The sequence below is a fragment of the Chelonia mydas genome, chromosome 2 (assembly GCF_015237465.2).
Source record: "Chelonia mydas isolate rCheMyd1 chromosome 2, rCheMyd1.pri.v2, whole genome shotgun sequence".
In the NCBI taxonomy this organism is placed as follows: Eukaryota; Metazoa; Chordata; order Testudines; family Cheloniidae; genus Chelonia; species Chelonia mydas.
In genome coordinates, this window is record NC_057850.1 from 94684914 (window position 1) to 94703927 (window position 19014).

A 19014-nucleotide genomic window follows, 5' to 3' on the forward strand; every position below is an offset into this window, starting at 1 on the left:
CTTTCCCGTTTTGATTAATGTTTTTGTGTACCATCTAGTCTTTTTCTAATGAGAGCCTACCATTGTACATAGCAAAATGCATTTCAAAGAATAGAAAAGACCAGTGACATGTGTCATAAATATAAAGGGAAGGGTAAACCCCTTTAAAATCCCTCCTGGCCAGAGGAAAAATCCTCTCACCTGTAAAGGGTTAAGAAGCTAAAGGTAACCTCGCTGGCACCTGACCAAAATGACCAATGAGGAGACAAGGTACTTTCAAAAGCTGGGAGGAGGGAGAGAAACAAAGGGTCTGTGTGTCTGTCTATATGCTGCTTTTGCCGGGGATAGACCAGGAATGGAGTCTTAAACTTTTAGTAAGTAATCTAGCTAGGTATATGTTAGATTATGATTTCTTGAAATGGCTGAGAAAAGAATTGTGCTGAATAGAATGACTATTTCTTTCTGTGCGTCTTTTTTGTAACTTAAGGTTTTGCCTAGAGGGATTCTCTATGTTTTGAATCTAATTACCCTGTAAGGTATCTACCATCCTGATTTTACAGGGGTGATTCCTTTATTTCTATTTACTTCTACTTCTATTAAAAGTCTTCTTGTAAGAAAACTGAATGCTTTTTCATTGTTCTCAGATCCAAGGGTTTGGGTCTGTGGTCACCTATGCAAATTGGTGAGGATTTTTACCAAACCTTTCCCAGGAAGTGGGGTGCAAGGGTTGGGAGGATTTGGGGGGGAAAGACGTGTCCAAACTACGTTTCCCAGTAAACCCAGTTAGAGTTTGGTGGTGGCAGTGGATATTCCAAAGACAAAGGATAAAATTAATTTGTACCTTGGGGAAGTTTTAAACTAAGCTGGTAAAAGTAAGCTTAGGAGGTTTTCATGCAGGTCCCCACATCTGTACCCTAGAGTTCAGAGTGGGGGAGGAACCTTGACAACATGTTGGATGGATAGATGGATTAGATTAGATAATTAGCTTTGCTCTCTGCCTGTGTTGCTCACAAACATAATACTTTCCTGGTGAAGTTTTGAAGACCCAATAAAATTTCTATATTAATAGTCCAGTAGGAATCATTAAAGACTGTATCATTCCAGCTTTCAGGTAAATACAGAACGAGCCTTTAAATCTTCAGAAAGGACACTGGAAGCTTTGAAAAAACATAAGAGCATATGACTGGTACAGAGATAGGTTTGAGTTAAGTTAAAAAAGAACGGATCGTTATGATGCAAACTCCAGATAACTATAAAGCTCTGCAAGGTCCCAACTGAATCTCTTGTATGAGTAAAGCTTTTCAGAATTGACTCTTTACTATCTAAGTCTGCTTGTGCTGTTTCAATAGTTTTACCTTGCTGTTCAGACCTCACTGCCAGTTTAATGCAGTTTAATGCAAAGGCTCCTTGAAGCAGAAAGAAATTTAGACTTGGCATCTCAGTCAGGATTTTGATAGCTAATGTTAATTTAACCCAGTGAGGAAAGCTATACAGACAGAATGCAGTCTGCTATGCATGCTATAAAACGGATTTTGTGATCATTAAGTTGCCACTGGGAAAGCAGTCTGTGGTTTTATTGTCTCTAATGTTGCTGGGTTGATTAGTCGTTTTGTTTGTTTCCTCTCTCTCGATATTGTTGCTCATTTCCTTGCCTTTTGGTGACCTGTAATTTTGCATGAAGCAATAGACTTACAGCAGTGGCCATAGCCAGACTTTTCCAAGGACAGCCATTGTGACAAAGTTTTGCAATGTGTCTCATTCCTGATCAGCTGCATATTTGCTATTCCTGCTCTACTAGTTCAGGCTTAAATCATTCTAGAAAACTGCTAGTTATCTTGAAATTCTTCAGTGTGAAACCATCACTCTTATTCACTTGTTAAATAGTTTCCTTTCATTCCATGCAAATATTTAATTTTGGCGTTGTCTAAGAGGATTATTCTTTCACCTTCTCATATATAGTAAATTTACTAAATACATTTTAATAAACACTTTCTAATCTCACTTCAGTTCTAGTCTTGAATGTGGATTCCAAAGGTGAAAAAGATGGATAATAATTTGCACTAATTATCCTTTGATCTAAGGAGCTAAAAGAGTTTTATCAATTGTAGATAATTAATTACATCTCAAACCTTCCATCTGAAGTAGATAAATCTATAGGATAGAGAACTGGGTAATCTGAGTTCTATTCCCAGTTTTGTCACCGGTTTGCTGCAGGGCTTTGGACTTTGGACATCATTTAAATTTTCCATAACTCAGAGTAATTAGGGCCAGGTCATGCTGCATATCAATAGCATAGTTGAGAATTTAGGTAGTTCTGTAGACTATAGGGCTAGGCTTCTTGCTTGCCTGTATATCTTTTCTTATGGGTTTCTTATTTTCTTATGGGCTTTATTGTTTGTTTCATTATAATAGGTTTATAGGTTCATATTAGAGTATTTTTGGCTGTAACGCAAGGGACCTGCAGGCCACATCCTATATGTTGAGCTAAGGTAAAGTTAGGGTACATATGTTTGGGACTTTCCACCTAGATCGGTGGTGATGAGCTAAAGCATAAGGTCCATATATGGTTGTGACCTTTAACATAGATAGATAAAGGATATATTGAAGCAGGGTGGTATGGGGTCTACCTAAGTTCATATCCTCTTTAAACTTAACAGGTACACCACAATTTGGAACTTGGAAAGAACCAAAATAATCAATTAGGACAGAAATAACAGATATGAGAATGAGCTAATGTCATTAATATGTCAAACATACCAGCCTATGGAGTAAGTGTGCCCTAACATTTTGTGGGTGAGGAAACTAATTTTGGACATAGGAGGAGGGCTCAAGTGCTCAAGCTCCATAAGAGGGGTGACCCACTTGTCCCACTGGGAGAAGAATCTTATTATCTTCTGATCAGATTAACTGGCTAGCCTATAATCCATATTATTCAAAATAATATTATTAACCTTCTAAAATCAGACGACAGTTCAAACACATGGACCATGTTCCACCCCAGATTAATTCTGAAGTACAAATGCAAAATGCTGGTTTTTACCCAACCTTCATGTCTTCTAAATGCAACTTTAGCATGCAAACAGTCTATGCTCATGGCCACTTTTGCATGGAGTATCACATATGGGAGTAATCCCATTTAAAACAATGGGCTTACTCATGTGAGGAGGGGTTTCCATTAGTTCTGAATTATTAACTCAGTTAATTACCACTGAGTATTTATAAAGCACCATAAATATACATGATATTCCACAAAAATAAGACCTGATTCTTGCTCTGAAAAGTTTGCAGTCTAACAAACAAGACACAACACATCTAAACAGCAATTTAGATAAAGGAGAGGACATAAGAATCTATGGTGAGGAAGAATTTATGGAAGAGATGGGTGCTGAAGAGGGATTTTAAATAAGAAAGAAGGTGGACAAGAAGAGGGAGGGAGACTGTTCCAAGCACAAGGGGCATCATGAAAGAAGGAATAGTTTGGGAGAGAGAGAAATAAGTAAAGGGAACAGGAAGAAAGAAAGGTAAGGGAAGAGCATAGTGCATAGGAGGGAATGAACAGGAATTGTAGGTGTGGGTGATACCTAGTCAGAGTGTGTAATTCAACATCCACTGAAGGATTTAATTGGTTTCAGAGTAGCAGCCGTGTTAGTCTGTATTCGCAAAAAAAAAAAGGAGTACTTGTGGCACCTTAGAGACTAACAAATTTATTTGAGCATAAGCTTTCGTGAGCTATAGCTCACTTCATCGGATGCATGACTAATTGGATTTAACTAAGGATATAACTAATTGAATTCTGTCCTGGTGAAAGCTCTCCACAGCTTCCAAAGGAACTAGTGAGACTTACATAGCATTTTTCCTAAAAGAGCACTTTAGAACTTGACCATGTTAATTGTTGCTGTGAAAAATGGCATATATTTTGTTTGTTAGTGAATAAAATAAAAAGTTGTTTCATGTGGAGAAAGCAAGGATGACTCCCACTTACAGTCACTCTCTCCCATAACAGCCTGCTCCTGAAATTACTCACACAAATAACTGTTATGTATGTGCACACCCAAAACAGTACAGAATCGAATCATATGGGGTCCGGGGGTTGTTGGAGGCATCCCTTACTGAAAAGCCCAGGAACAAGGGCATAAATATGAATAAATCAGTGTTTATTAATTTGATTCATGGAGGAAATAAAGGAAGAGAACCGAAAATGAAGCCTTGGTTCGTTCTTTTTCTCCTCTGTCTGAGTGTTTTTGGCTAAAAGGGTCCAAATACCATATGGATCTGATGCACTTGTTTGTATAGAGGATGTTGCCAGTTCAGAAAGAGCTATGGCTAATATCTTATTAGCCTATTCAGAGGACATTTTCAGCTCAGTTGTTTTTGAAGCTCAGTAAGTTGATTCATAATACATTGCTCTCTGCCTTCCTTCCAGGTCACAGTCTCAGTTCAACAAAGGTGTCTCGTGCACAGACGTTTCCCAGCTACGCCTCAGAGCCGGCCAAGGAGCACCAGCAGTCCCTGTCGCTGTCTAGCAGCTATGGATTCAGCTACAGTTCAGCCCTCATCCAATGATACACACACAACAGATGACCAGAGAGACAATCGAGCCTGGAACCTGCCAGTAGGATCAGGAAGCCAGTTGCACCCTCAGAATCCACGAAAGACAAATTATAATGAAAACTGAGGCCTACCAGCTCCAGTCTGGTCACAGTGAAGATTAAAAACTGCAGTGCAACTTCCCTGAGAGACAGGCTAAGTCTTTTTATTTATTAAATTTTTATTTTCTTTGGTCCATATGTAAAAACAACCAGACAGATTTCCAGGTGTAAGAAAGCAATTGAATCCAATGAAACCCTGTTGGTGTGAAGCGGAGGTTTCTGCTTCACAGGACACCACCTGTTCTGGGGTGGAAACATGACGACACAATCAACATTAGACTTGTCCCCCAACACTATGGTCAAGTTTGCCCATCTCCATTTCCACTGACAGCACCCACCTTTTTTATATCCAAGTGACCGCCCATTTGTTCCAGTTGGTACTGGAAAAACGTTGTCCATTATACAGTATAGCGACTGTAGATGTTATCCTTCGAAATAAGCAAAGCTGCAATTACAAAAAGGAGTGAACACCTTTTTAATCAGGCTCCCATGGCTACCATGTTTAACTAAACATATATATTGGGAGTAGCAAGATAATCTTCAGTAACATCTTGGGAAATAGAATTTGGTGCATTAAAAGTAATACTACTACCTAGTATAGCTCTCATTTTAAATTCCTAAGGCCAGTTTCTGCCTCTGAATGCCATTCAGAGCTGTACATACATATCTAAAGGGCAGAATCCGGCTCTTACAACTGTGAAGTCTTCACATCTGCAAAATATCTAAACAGGACTGTCTACTGTTATGACAAGTATATCTTTAAAAAAAGAGTGGAAACTATTCTTCAAACAAAGGAATCTGGGCTGAATTCTTGAAAGGCAAACTCCTATTCTACCTAATGAGCTAGATTCTCTGCTAGTGTCTAGCAGCCTAGCTCTAATTCTTGAGCTTCTGGTCATTGTTACTTTGATTTTTTTCAGTTTCTTTCCAGGATTTCTGTTTTAGCCACATTGTGTGTGTTGTGTATGATTGTGGATCAATTACCTTGGAAAGACATGGAACAATTCTAAACTAGGCCTGTCCGTGCTTGAAAGGCATTTAAAAAAAAAAAACCTGCTAAGTTTGTTTAGAATAAGTAAGGGATAATGGGGAAGGCACAAATGTAGGTCTGGAGAATGAGTTTGAGCTGCCCTGAATATTTAATTTTTCATAAGGGTCATCAATTATTTATGTGCAGCATCTGAGGCTCTGAAATGCTGGAAATTGGGGGAACAAAAATCTACTTGCTCTGTATCATGTAAGCCAACCGTACAGTCCATTCTCTTTATGGATTGTTTGCCGTGATTACCAGAGGAATTCTTGTCATTAGTTGTCAGGACTGGCAGAAGCAGCAGAACAAGGAAAAGAGCAGTAGATTCTTTTTCCAATGACATGAACAGTTTTATCTATGGTAATTTAACTGAAAAAAGGCAGGGTTTTTTATAAAAAGGTACAAAAGAAATGTCTGCTTTGACTAAACATTTATTGATACAGTATGTTTGACTTTTCTCCAAACATTTTACAGGCTAACAGATTGCAAGCTTGTACACCTCAGTGAACAGCTGCTGAATGAAAAGGTTTGTGATTTGTTTGTTACAGAGTGCAGCTGATTCATTTAATCAAGGTTATTTTTTTCTTTCTTTGCCTTTCTCTTCCCATTCCTTATTGGGCCTCTTCCCCCACCACATTCACAAATAGAACAGACCCCTCTATAGCGTATTCCAACAGCCCCCTGTATAGCATAACTGGCTAACCCCACAATGGAAATACGCTATCCCACACGGTCAGCAAATTGCCCCCGTGATACTGCACCCATCAATAAAGCCTCAGCTACACTTTTCATCTTTAAAAAGAAAATCCGGTTCAAATCCTCAGCGGGTATAATTTGACGTAAATCCATTGTTCAAAGGAGCTATGCCAGATTTACATCATTTGACGAGCTGGCCTAATATTTTTACTTCTTTGTAACTGGAAATGCTGCAGCTTGCCCACAACGAGAAAGAAAGTGTGTGTGTGTGTGTGTAATTTCCTTCATATTTCTTGGTCTAAATACTCTTGTGTGTTTCATGACCTCAGATTCTCATTCATTGTGTCCCTCAGTGATATCAATGGTGGTCACTTCATGATCCAAAAACCAGGGAACTGGCAGCGTGAAAAGTGAAAATGGAAGCATTGGAATTGCCATACAGACCACATGTCCATATATTTCAGAATCCAACCTCTGAGGGTGGCCCACAGCAGTTGCTTCTGATTATATCTCATTATGGAGATTTTCTGCTTTTGTGTTGTATGGATGATATTACTGTCTGACCCCAGCTGGTGACCACCTCATATGGTGATATATGATTGTTGATAATCTGTGTTATTTTAGTCTAGCCCTTGTAACGGCAGAAACTATCTGCTGCCCCCTGCAAAAAAAAAAAAAAAAGCCACTTATAGGAATCTTAGTAATTGCCTTTATCTTCATAACTTTGAGTGGCTATAATTTCCAAACCACTCATACTTTTATCAGCTCTTTAACGAGTCCTTGCACCTTCAGGTGCAGCTAAAACAAAAGAAAAAGGAGGGAAAGTAGGTCCAAAATTAAGTTAAATTAAACCTATAGAAAACTGGATTTCTCAGACAGTGAACTAAAGCTTAAAGGAAGCTAGAGACAGACACAACAGCACTTGCAGCATCTTATAAAGACTCATTAAAAGAAAAATGGACACCCCAGACACAGGGATTTTCAGAAGCAGATGAGTGGATCTACCGTTTGCTTTATGTGCCACCCCAGAACTGCAGGTGATACAGCTGAAGAGGCTTTAGTTTGTCATTCCCCAGAAGAGTGTTACACTTCCTACAAGAACTGGTAAGGGCTAGTGCTAGCCATATCACAAACACTGCCTTCATTGAATTACAGTAACTTGTGGCATATGTCTGCTCTATGATATGAGTGGCTTCTCACTGAAACAAGCTTTATACAGCTCCTAATGGGGTTCTGCCAGAAGGAGCCACCTTTTTGGCACATAGCTGAGCTGCAGTCTAGAGACCACCAGGGTCCATAAGGAGCCTTTGGACCACAAAGAGTCCTATTCAAGTCTCAGCTTCATTCCTGTGCAACATACACAGATAAGGCCACTCCTGAAGCATGAAAACTGAACTCTGATCTCAGCTCCTGGGCTGTGTAGAGCAAGAGGGCAACAAAATGACTTCTGTGGTTCTGGTAACATGAATATATCTAATTAGCTTTGATTTACACTTTGAAAAGGACTTTTCTAATATAAATACCCAGGGTGTACGTTAATCATTATATACAAATGAGGCACTGCATAGTCGCACCTAACTAGAATCATAGCATGTGAGATGTTCTAGTAGATTGTCACATGCTGATGTTTCTAAGCTATAGCATTCACTTAGGGCAGATAAGGGGAAATGGAGTGGAGACCAGTGATAAGTAATGAATTATGCTTCTAAATTGGTGTAGTTTCCTCAGGGTGGTCAGTGCCTCCCTTCCCCCCCCCCCCCCCCAGTTTTTAAGTTGATACATTATGACACTTTTTGCTTTAATTTGGCTCTGAGTATACTATTATGGATCAATTTTGCTTGCCTGCATTAAATATCTTGAAATCTGGATCTTAGAGTCTTCTTGTAGAAAAATTGTACAACTATTTGGGCTTTGCTTTTGTCTTTTCCAATTTGAGCCCTGTTCTCCAGCTACATGCTGTCCTTCTAAAGTTATGCCCTTGAGTTGGTGGAGGTAGAGCAATAGGAAAAAGCTTACAAATCTGTTGGTAAAGTAAATGCAGGGATCAAATTTGTTAGGAAAGCTATTCTGTTTCATTCTAGCAAAGGTCTAACATGAAGTTTCTGGAAAATCTTACATTTGACACCATAGAAACAAATCAGAACCAGGTAGTAAAATAAACATACTCTTTTAGTTATGCCTTACATTAGTTCTTCCCTGTGAACCAGATCAAATTTTATGGGTGGTGTTGGGACAAAACAGCTGAACGACTCTATAGCAATAATTTCACTAGTAGGGCTCACAATATTAACAGCTCACAAACATCCTGTTTAGTTACTAGTTTAGTAAGCTGAAGACAGACTGGGCTTTTTTTTCTTAAGTGAAACTAGAAAGCAGTCAACTCAGCATGTTTCACGAGCAATAAAGTCCTTTAGTTATATGCAGAACAAATGCAACAGGAGTAGTACGTCTTCTCAACCTTGAACTGTAATGGCCACCTGTGTGTAAAGTTCAGACTTCATGCTCATTCAGTCCTTGGCCTCCATTGTAACTGCTAACAAAGATGCTAATTAGAGCCAAGAATGCTGGTGATTTTAGGAATGCCATTATCTGTGTATTAGAAACTCACTGAGCCCATCGGCCAATGTCACATAGATCTCAGCATGGAGGTTGGCCACCAGCAATCTAGGCTGGAGTTTAACTGGTAACCTGCAGGCTTTGTTTTCCATGATCAGATCTCATAATTGCTACACTTTGGACTGAAGCAAAAAAACAAACATCATTCAAATGCAACCTGTTTGTCTCCAAGTCCAGTTTTATATTTTGTAATTTTTCCACATTTTATAGATAATTTCTTAGGGGGCAAAATGGCCATTGCACAAAATCAGAAGAAGAATGGAATAGGGGATAGGGTAGCAAAAAGCCATTGTTAATTAAAGATGACAGGGAGGCAGCACCAGAAATAGAATGACTCCTCTTCGTACATCAGCCCAATTAGTGACACTCTCCTATAACAATTTACGGCACAACAAACAAATCCTAGCTTCTCACATTCTCCCACACACAGAAAAGCCTATGGGGTCAGCCTATAATTTACTGGTGGAAGGTTGCATCGACACAGGTTTTACAAGTGAACTGGTTAAGATTTGATGCAGTATGTAAGTGCTTTCTGGAGATAAAGTCCTGAGCTTCTGAAATCAAGCATAGTCCTTATTCCTGACTTTATGAAGAAAGGTGTCTCATATTTGAAATGAGTGAGCAAGTAAAACAAATACTCTTTTGAATAAAATGAATACTAAGAAGCACAGAGGAACTACCATAGTAGTTGAATGGTCCTTGAATGTACACTGAATGTCCTTCTGTAGCTCTAAGAGGCAAGACACTCACAAGGCAATGAAGTCAATGGGCGGTGGTGGGTACTCAGCACGTTTAAAAATGAAACCACTTATTTAGGTGCTTAAATGTGGATTTCAGACCCTACCTCTATGCTTCTAGGTAAAAATCCTGACTCTATGCATGTCAGTGAAAGTTTTGCTATCAGACACCTTTCTGTAGCTTTTTTCTACAGTTTGTTCCCTATACTTGGTAGACTTTTAGAGAAAGATGTTAAATTAATTGTAAAGAGTTTGTTTTTATTTAAAATGTTTAGTCATTTAAAAATAAAGAGGAAAACATTATTGTAGATGAAGCACAGGTTTTCCTTTCAAGTTCACTTTGACCCTATTGGCCAACTTTTGCCTTGAGTTACAATCCATTTGAAAATAGGCTTGTTTTCAGTTACACCTTGTAACCCCCCACTAAGCTCAATGCCTGGTCAGCATATAAAATGCTCTTTAAGAGAAAGGAGTTCAAACCCTTCTTAAATTTCACACTTCATTCTGAACAGCACTAAGGATTAAGTTTTCACCATTTCCGCCTTATCTTTCTGTGTAGAAAGTGTCCTGAGAATGAATAGATTTGCATCTTTCTTTTGTTATAGTCTTAGGAGAGTCAGGGGAATTGATATATTTTACAGAGGATTTTTCCATGTAACTATTTTAGTTCTGAGCAAAGTTATCCCCCGTTTTTAATATATGTTTATTCTTGTTCTCAATATATATCTCATTGTCTTGTAACAAAGACTGCAGCAAGCATAGAAAGACAGCATAAAATTAATCCAGTCGCTTGACAGTTTTACACCAATAATGAGAACAAAGATGGCAGTTACACATCTATTGTCATGACTGCTCTTGCAGCAAGAACAGAACATGGTACAAAATTAAGCTATCCTTGTGACAAAATTAATATTGGAGTCTTTTAAGCTTCCTCAGATGACAATGATATCAAGCATCTAAATTCTGGAGGTGCTTTTTGTAAAAGTTGCATTGCACTTTTTTAGACTGTAGTAAGAAAAACAGTAATAAATGGAATGTACTCACCTTCAAGCCTGCATTCAGCTCTTGTCCCCTCATCTCCAAAAGGGCATAGTAAACAGAGCCCTCAGGGAAGGGCAACAAAAAGAATAGAAGCATGGAATGGGGTGAGGAGTGAAAACAAGGAAAGATTTAAAAGGATTAGGGTAATTTAGGAGATATGATACTCATAGAGCATTGGATCCTGCAAGGTGCCCTCTACTCCTGTTGAAGCCAGTGGAAACTGAGGGTACTCAACCCTCACTAAAGTGCTCAACTTCCACTGGCTTCAATGGAAGCTGAGATTGGCACTCAACTCATAGGATCAAGGTCCTACAGAACAATAATTTGCGCAGAGAGGGTGAATCAGGTGTTCTTGTATTATGGAAAAGGATAAATAAGAACATCAGCATTCACGTTAAAATGCATTATTTAATCTAGATGAAAGAAACTCATTTATAGTTGGTTTAGCTTGTGGAACTAACTGAGGCAAGATTTTATTGAAGCAAATAACTTGGAACATTTCAGAATTGGATTAAACATTTATATGAATAAAAACAGTGTCTGCAACTATAAGTAAGAAAACTTGAGGACCCTCAGTTCTCATGCTTCTGCCCATACAATGACATGCAGAAGGCATCTAATGAGAAATTTCCTATATGATACATTAGTGCACAATTATGGAGGTTTTACATCTTCTGTTGGATATAGTATAAATCTTAAAACATTTATTTTCCTGAATACCTTCTTTAAGTTGTGAGAAAATATGGTGTTGGCAGAGTGTACACAAATGGAGCTGAAATATATACTACCCTTATTAACAAATACAAGAAAAATGTGGCAAAATGTACTTTGACAATAATTTAGCATGGCTAATGTGCTACTGATCACTAATTGGAAGTGATTTCACGTAGGAGTGAAAGAGATATGAAAGGTAACAAACAAAATATACTTTCTAGTGACTAAAACTTAACTTCAGCAAGTTACAATCTTTGTCTAAGCAGGTTTCTCACCTACAGTCAGTTCCCAGAGACTTCACCCTCTTCTTCCTCCCCCCTTGGTTGAAGGATCAAGATTTCAAGAGCTCTGGCCCCTTGTCTCTCTCAGGTGACAGATGCCAAAGTGGCTTTATGTTTCTGCTTATATTTTCCAAAGTCCATTGTCTCTGTTTTAAGAGCCAGGAAGGCTTCCTGAGGGTACAACATACCCCATTGTGATTGGTAAGTGGTCATCTCCCCTACCTGCTAGTTTTATGGCTGTGTTTACTTTAAATGTACTTCCATTATATGTCTGTCCTCACCTTGCTCAATTTACATTGACAACACCGTGAAGCCGATGAAACAACATTCCTTTGGCTGGGTTACGCTTATGCACTGCTGTCCAAACACATTTTAAGACCATATTTCCAGCACACAGCTATAATTCTCTATACACCACCTGTAGCTAAATCGTGCAATAATATTAATCACTGGCGTGTTACCAGTTTCAATAGGATACCTTACAGGATGCCTTTTTTCACATAGATTGCCCCCACTCACTGTTGTCATAATGAGTGTGTCAGATCTCAGGTGAGTTATGGTATGGTGGTGCCTTCTTCCAGTTGGCATAGGGAGGCACCCAGGGGGGTCTCAGCTATTTCTCATTTTTTCCATAAGCATTTTCAACTTTGCTCAGTACTGGCTGTGTTACTAAGAAAGTGGCTACTCATAAAAATATGCCAGTTGCCTTAGATAACTTTACAAATTTACCTCAGTATTTCTAGTATTCCAGTTATATAAAGTATAGGTAGGCTAGACAGGATTAGATTTTTAATTGGTAAATGCCTATAAACATTGATTTCTCCATACACACACGTTGATGAAAAAATATTTCCATTGGTGGCAGCAAAATTTATCAATAGTCACAGTACAAAAAGTGCTGTTTGCAAACTTATTAGATTTTGATTTAAGGATGGTCGCTTTGTATATTTTGACATATGTTGTTGCTTCCACCCCCATAATTTCACGATAGTGAAATTTTAAAAGGATTAAAAATAAGTTTACAAATAAACATTGATATTATGTGTCAAAAATTAGAAAAAATAAAAATTAAATTCTGCCAGGCCAAAGCATAAGGGAATATTGTACCATAGATACTAACATAAACTTGTCTTTTTAACTAAGGTAAAACTTTTTTTCTGAGTACCCCCCATGATGGAAAAGTAACTGTGCCCAGAATCCATCTTTGTATTAGACACAGTGCTAGGAGAAGGCAGGGTGGCGTGATAACTGCATCATTCACTCTGAAATAGAATTCATCTCAGTCTTGGAAGCCCTGAGAGCGGTGGCTAGATTTAGGAAATATTCAATACAACATTTTGTTCAGATCCTTCAAAATTAGGAAATCAAACAGCCATGTGTTTCAGCAAAGTGTGGCAGATTTTACTTACCCCGAGGTCCATATTTTCTAGCATTGATGAGCTATCTAAATTTTTCCAGGTATATCTCAGCCTGTGGGAGGTAGATGCCTGAGCTGCTTTCTTCTGAGAATGGATTAAAACATCAGGTAACATTTTCAAATGCATCTGAGCACTTTAGGAGCCTACCTTCCATTTTCAAAAGTGTATAACACCTGGTTATGAACTAAAGCTGGTTCAGCACCTATCTCCTATTGATTCCTATGGCAACTAGGATGTAACCTGCTTCAGTGCTTTTGAAAATCCGACAATTTGCCTATCCACATCTCTAGGTGCCTAAATACTGTAGAAAATCTGGTCATTAGGCACTTAAGTTTCATAGCAAGTCAGTGGTACTTAAACTCTTAAATGCCTAAGTCACTTTTGAAAAAAGGGACTTAGGAGCCTCAATCATTTAAATGTTTCTAAAAATTTTGCCCATTATCTAAATAATTCTATAAGCAGGGTTTAGATTGGGAGCCTGAACTAGTCAGGTTGGTGTCCAACTAGACATAAAACATGTAAAAGGAAATGTGCACATTTCTAAAATTTCACAATTTCAACAGCTCAGTGGTGTTCATTTCAGAATTAAGTAATAGCTTTAAAATAAAATTCCTCAGAACATGGAGAGTGTCGTCTTGCTACCCGATGATCATTAAAGACAGGAGCAAACAATTAGATTTAATTGGAGAAACAAGGCATTAGCAATTAATTGTAGCCCTGGTGTAAGCAAATACAACTCCATTGACTTCAGTGGAGGCATTTAGAACCTGGGTTTCCTCTCACTTACATCTGTGTAACTCAGTGAGGTAGATGGTAACTGTGCTGGTGTCAATCAGTGTCCCTCCTTGGACTTGAGGGGAGCATCGCCACATGACAATCACTTAGCCTACTGAGTTAAATGGAACTTCCGGGGTGTAAAGTAGATATGAGAAATAATCTGCCCCATGGTTTCCAGAAGTTTTAAGACTGCAAGTAATCTTCACCCTAGGATCTGTTATTTGAAACAGTTTCTTTTCATGGCTCAGCCCAGACCGTTCCCCAAATCCAAAGTTCCTGCCTGACTGAATCTTTCAAGTACAACCCAACATACGCTTTTAGCTCCCTTCTCTCCCCCTCTCAGCAACAAACCCTCCAGACATTCCTTCACACCTCCAACTACTCGCAGACAAAATGCGCTCTGCTGGGCCCGAGAGAAAGAAATAGCCAAGAGGAACAGAAAGTGGGAAGTTATGATGGAGGCCTTGGCAGGATGCAGATTATTTATTGTCTTTAAAACACATCAGCATTTTTTTAAGAATAAAGGAAGCTAAAGGAAATATTTCAATATAGCATCTCAATTCCCTGCTATGCTATCTGCCCAAAGCACCTTAAAGTGGGAGTTCAATCCTCTCTCTGTTTTTCATGAACCAGGAAGATGGCTGTCTCTGCAGAGTGAAGTGCTGCCAGAATAGGCCAATTTCAGATACTATTTTACTTTGACTCAGTTTTTCAAGAGACATGTATTTAAGTTTAAAAGGTTTTATAATGCCATCAATTACAGGACTTCTCCTTGAAACATAAACCAAGCATATAAATGTCTCTCTCCTTGTGCACAACATACATGCATACAACTAGCCATAGCACTTTTAATGTGTCACTGAAGAAAAGCCATCTTTTCCCTTTCTTAAAAGCTTTTATCAGTATAATTCCAGTTTTCTGCTAAGAGGTCCCTTAATTAAAGATTAACAAATTAAATATCTCTTTTGTTTAATGAAAATATGCTTTATCCTGTAAGCTTCATTTATTTAAGTAATGTTTCTGGAGTCTGGGTTTGTTTGGTTATTTTTAAATAAGTAATGCTGTAACAGCCTTCAGTAAATTCCATAATCTGGCTGCTGTTTGGGGTTTATTGTTATCTTTGTGGGACATTGATTTTTTTTTTTAAACGGTTCTAAGCTGTAGAGAAAAAACACACTTATTTCAATCATTATTTTCAGTGTTTATCATTGCTATTTTTCTGTTCAAAAGTGATTGCAAAGTTTAGTTGCATACTTTTGCCCTAGAGGAAATAAGCACCTGTAAAAGGAATTGCATTTCTTACATTTGCTAAGGATGCAATTTGGTCCTATTATGTGAAATTCTGAGCTTGATCATCTAAGTCATAAATAGTGCCCTATGAGCTGTCTGACTTCAGAGTGGGTACCTAGAACACTAATTGAAAACGATGCAAATTTTGCCATAGACAGTCCCTCGAGCCACACTCATACATTTTAAGAGGTTTTAAATCCTACTCCCCAACTGCTGTGCTTAGACGCTTCACCTACAGTGATTTCCATTAAAAAATCAGCACTGGCCAACAGTTACTCCACAGTGGTAGCTAAGTTTTTCCCTCTATTTAGAAAACAAACTGTAGGCAATGTTGACATATTAATGACAACTTGTGCAAGCCAGGTTCTTTAGTCTTAAGAGATTTTAGTAACTTACTGATTTTGCTGCCAGTTTGGAACATTGACAAGGTTGTTTTTTTAATGGTTTCATCTGGGGTTCAGCAGCTGTTCACTGATATAGCTTTATGATAATGGTACAAAATTAAGCTGTTGCTTGGTCTGTTTATTGGAAAAGATTAATATATTACTTTTATTATGCTATGTGTGATGTGTTGACACAATTTTCCCTGTATACTGTCTTCGTAGAAGCAAAACATCTATGGAATTTGAATTAAAATAGATGAAACAAAATGCCAAGATATGCAGTATAGTTTTTCCCCCCTAAAATCTGGAAAATGTGCAATTATTTTGAAAAAAAAATTGTACAGAGAAATGTTATAATGGCCTCAGATACCATGTCAAGGAAATATCAAGGACACTTACCAGAAACAAACGAAAATAAGATGATCCTGTAGCTATACAAGTTAAAAAAAAATCCCCATCTTTTCACCCTCAGTAAAACCAACTCTTTAGTTTATGTAGACTAGTATGAATGCACTACAAGTGAAAACTCCGCTTCTAAAAAAACAAGGGGGCACTACCAACTTTGTGGTTATTATATCTTGAGGCATCCAGAGCTCTGACTAGAAAACTTAAATCTACTGGAATGCATTATATTAACAGGTTGGCATTTGAATATAAATGGGATCACCAGATGTAGGTTAGAGAAAAGGCCTGCTGATACAGGGCTCTACTTTTAATACTGTGCACAATTTGCAATGATCTGGTATGACGTGATAACTCAGGTAAAAAAAAAAAACAACTTATTAATAGTACATTTCGTTGTATCCTCATCGATATGATGCAATTTCATTGTTCATCTGCTAACAATCCTTCAGTTGGTGGAAAAAAATAAAAGTACCCCTTATAATGCGTATAGGTATTTGCTGAGGAGTACACAGATATTTAAAAAAAAAAAAGATGTGTTTGACATTGTAAACAATGAAACACTTCAGTGCTAGGTTTGAATGAATTTTTAGTCTTACAACACTTCAATTTAGCTGAAGTGTAGGCTAGCTGCACAATGCTGTGATCCTCTCCAGTAGCTTGGGACTTCCATGTCCACATAATGACCAGAAGAATCTAGACCACTGTTTTTTTATTCACATGAAAACAGCCTTCTGTCAGAAGAGGTTAACTATAATGTGCTTTTAGCTTTCAGGCTGCTGTCAATGCTCTTTTCCTGCCAAACTCAATAGAACTGGTAACTAATGCTTAGGAAGAATGACATTAACTTTTTTCCCCTTTCCAGAAATATTCAAGTTCAGTACCACTTTCACTAATGTTTAAAGAGAAAGGGAGCACCAGGCCAAGCAGATGTGATTAATCAGCCTGACATACAGTATACAGTATGTTGAGGCACTATAGTATGCATCCATATGTGACTATTAGTCTTCATAATAGCACTCACTTACCTGGATTCCTCCCTCATGTTAAAGTGACTGTCCTGCACACGCCTAGAGACATTCCACTTGTGTAAAGGGCCAACAAGATGCGTAGACCATAATTCTCAGGTCTGCCTTCTGGTTTTGTTTCTTTCTATTTTTGTGCATTTTCTTCTGCAGGGTCCTGCAGAATATATACACATATATGTATGTGTATGTATACATATCATTTTGTAAGTGTTCTTAATCATGCTTTTTTCTTCTGCTTTGCCTCATTTATTCCTGTATCCTCCTTGTTCTCATTTATTTTTTGTGCAACCAAACCTTATAATAAATTATTAAATATAACTTGCCAGTGACCGAGTCTTTGTGTTTTGTTTTCACCTGAGGGCTTGTCGACATTACCAGCTGGATCAACGGGCAGTGATCAATTCAGCAAGGGTTGATTTATCGCGTCTAGTCTAGATGCGATAAATCGAGAGCTCTCCCATTGACTCTGGTACTCCACCAGGGCGAGAGGCACAAGCGGAGTCAAGGGGAGAAAGTCAGCCGTCGACTTACCGCAGTGAAGACACCGCGGTAAGTAGATCTAAGTACGTAGACTTCAGCTATGTTCTTCACGTAGCTGAAGTTGTGTAACTTAGATTGATCCCTACCCCAGTGTAGACCAGGCCTGAGTGTGCTGCTGTGCCTCAGGGCCAGATTTCTATCCTTTCCTCAACCATAAGGACCTGAGTAACTGCTTGAACATCTTGTGTGGCCATGAAGAGGGAGGGATGGTGAGTTCCTGTGAACCCTTCTTATTCTGGGCAGGAGGAAACCGGCTGCATGTGAAGTGACAAGATCAAATACAAGTATTATGTTACCAGTGGGCAAAAACAGTTTCATTCTGCTACCACTCTATAAAGCACACAATGTGAGTGCCGCTGTAGATGTTACACACCTGGATCTAGACAGAAAAGAACACATTTTCCCTCTGCTTCACTCGTTCATGTAAACTTCCAAGATCAAATTCAGGCCTGGTGTAGACAGATGCAGCTCCAGCACCATTGGAGGTACAGCAGCTCTGAATTGGCCCCTTAATTTATTCCCTCCCTCCCTGCCAAAATGATTGCTTAAAATGTAGTTACAGTCTTGGAAAGCGTAAATTATAGACAAACAAATAATCTCTTGCTGGACTGATAAATCAAAGTCACTTTGCTGATGGAGACTAAAAAAATAAAGGTCAGTCTGGTACAAAGAGAATCAAGCCTACGATCCAAAGCCTGTACTTCGACATTGGTTACTTTATTCAGACATGCGAAAGAAGCTCATGCTCTTGTCTTTGGTTTGCGTGAGTAGTCTCTGTAGTTGATATAAATCTCATCCATCTGCCCAGACACTGATTCTACTCCGCTTCTGCTGTTTGGTGTGCCATGAAAGTTGGATCTTCCATAACTGTTACTGGGCTAAAAGAACATAAAACCATTAAAAAATGTCAACAGTGAACTGCAAATCATTGGTTCATTAGATAGCCACACTTTATTTAATCAAGGGAGATGTTCACAATCGAGCTAAAGCTCAAGAGCCCCTGTTAGTGTTGGGCTCTGAATGCCCTCAGAACAACAGTAATAGGAATGTCAAAAAAGTGAAGAAAAGCTGCTTGAGCCCAGATCTCATTTACAGCACTGGAAGATACTGCAGTAGTGAAGGTAAGGTGGGAAAGAACAGAGATGGGAGGAAGAACCTGGAACAAGTTGGTACTTTTAGTATTCTGAACATTTCAAAAAGTTCCAGAGTTTTCTCAAAACATCTAGGACATGGCTGTCAAATGATTAAAAAAAGTAATCACACAGTTAAAAAAAAATTGTACTGTTACACAATATTAGAATACCATTTCTTTAAATATTTTTGGATGTTTTCCACATTTTCAAATATATTGATTTCAATTTCAACAGGGTACTGTGCTCACTTTATATTTATTTTTTATTAATTTGTGCTCTATAAAAATGAAAAATTGTATT

At 38.3% G+C, this 19014-nt stretch overlaps 2 protein-coding genes across 5 annotated transcripts in view; one reads left to right on the plus strand and one right to left on the minus strand.

Annotated features, from left to right (window-relative positions):
• DOK6 (docking protein 6) overlaps window positions 1-17366 on the plus strand; it is a 437516-nt gene extending 420150 nt beyond the window's left edge. For 2 of the 3 annotated variants that reach the window (XM_037892901.2, XM_037892902.2), the window contains one exon: window positions 4403-17366. In XM_037892901.2, coding sequence (XP_037748829.1) covers window positions 4403-4654 — 252 coding nt within the window. In that variant the 3' untranslated portion in view covers window positions 4655-17366. The remainder of the gene's footprint in view (window positions 1-4402) is intronic. The other variant, XR_006288609.1, reaches the window with a different exon arrangement.
• The window catches only part of CD226 (CD226 molecule), a 50635-nt gene continuing 37890 nt past the window's right edge, over window positions 6270-19014 (minus strand). The window contains exon 6 of one of the 2 annotated variants that reach the window (XM_027822385.3): window positions 6270-18459. In XM_027822385.3, coding sequence (XP_027678186.1) covers window positions 18322-18459 — 138 coding nt within the window. In that variant the 3' untranslated portion in view covers window positions 6270-18321. The remainder of the gene's footprint in view (window positions 18460-19014) is intronic. The other variant, XR_005224372.2, reaches the window with a different exon arrangement.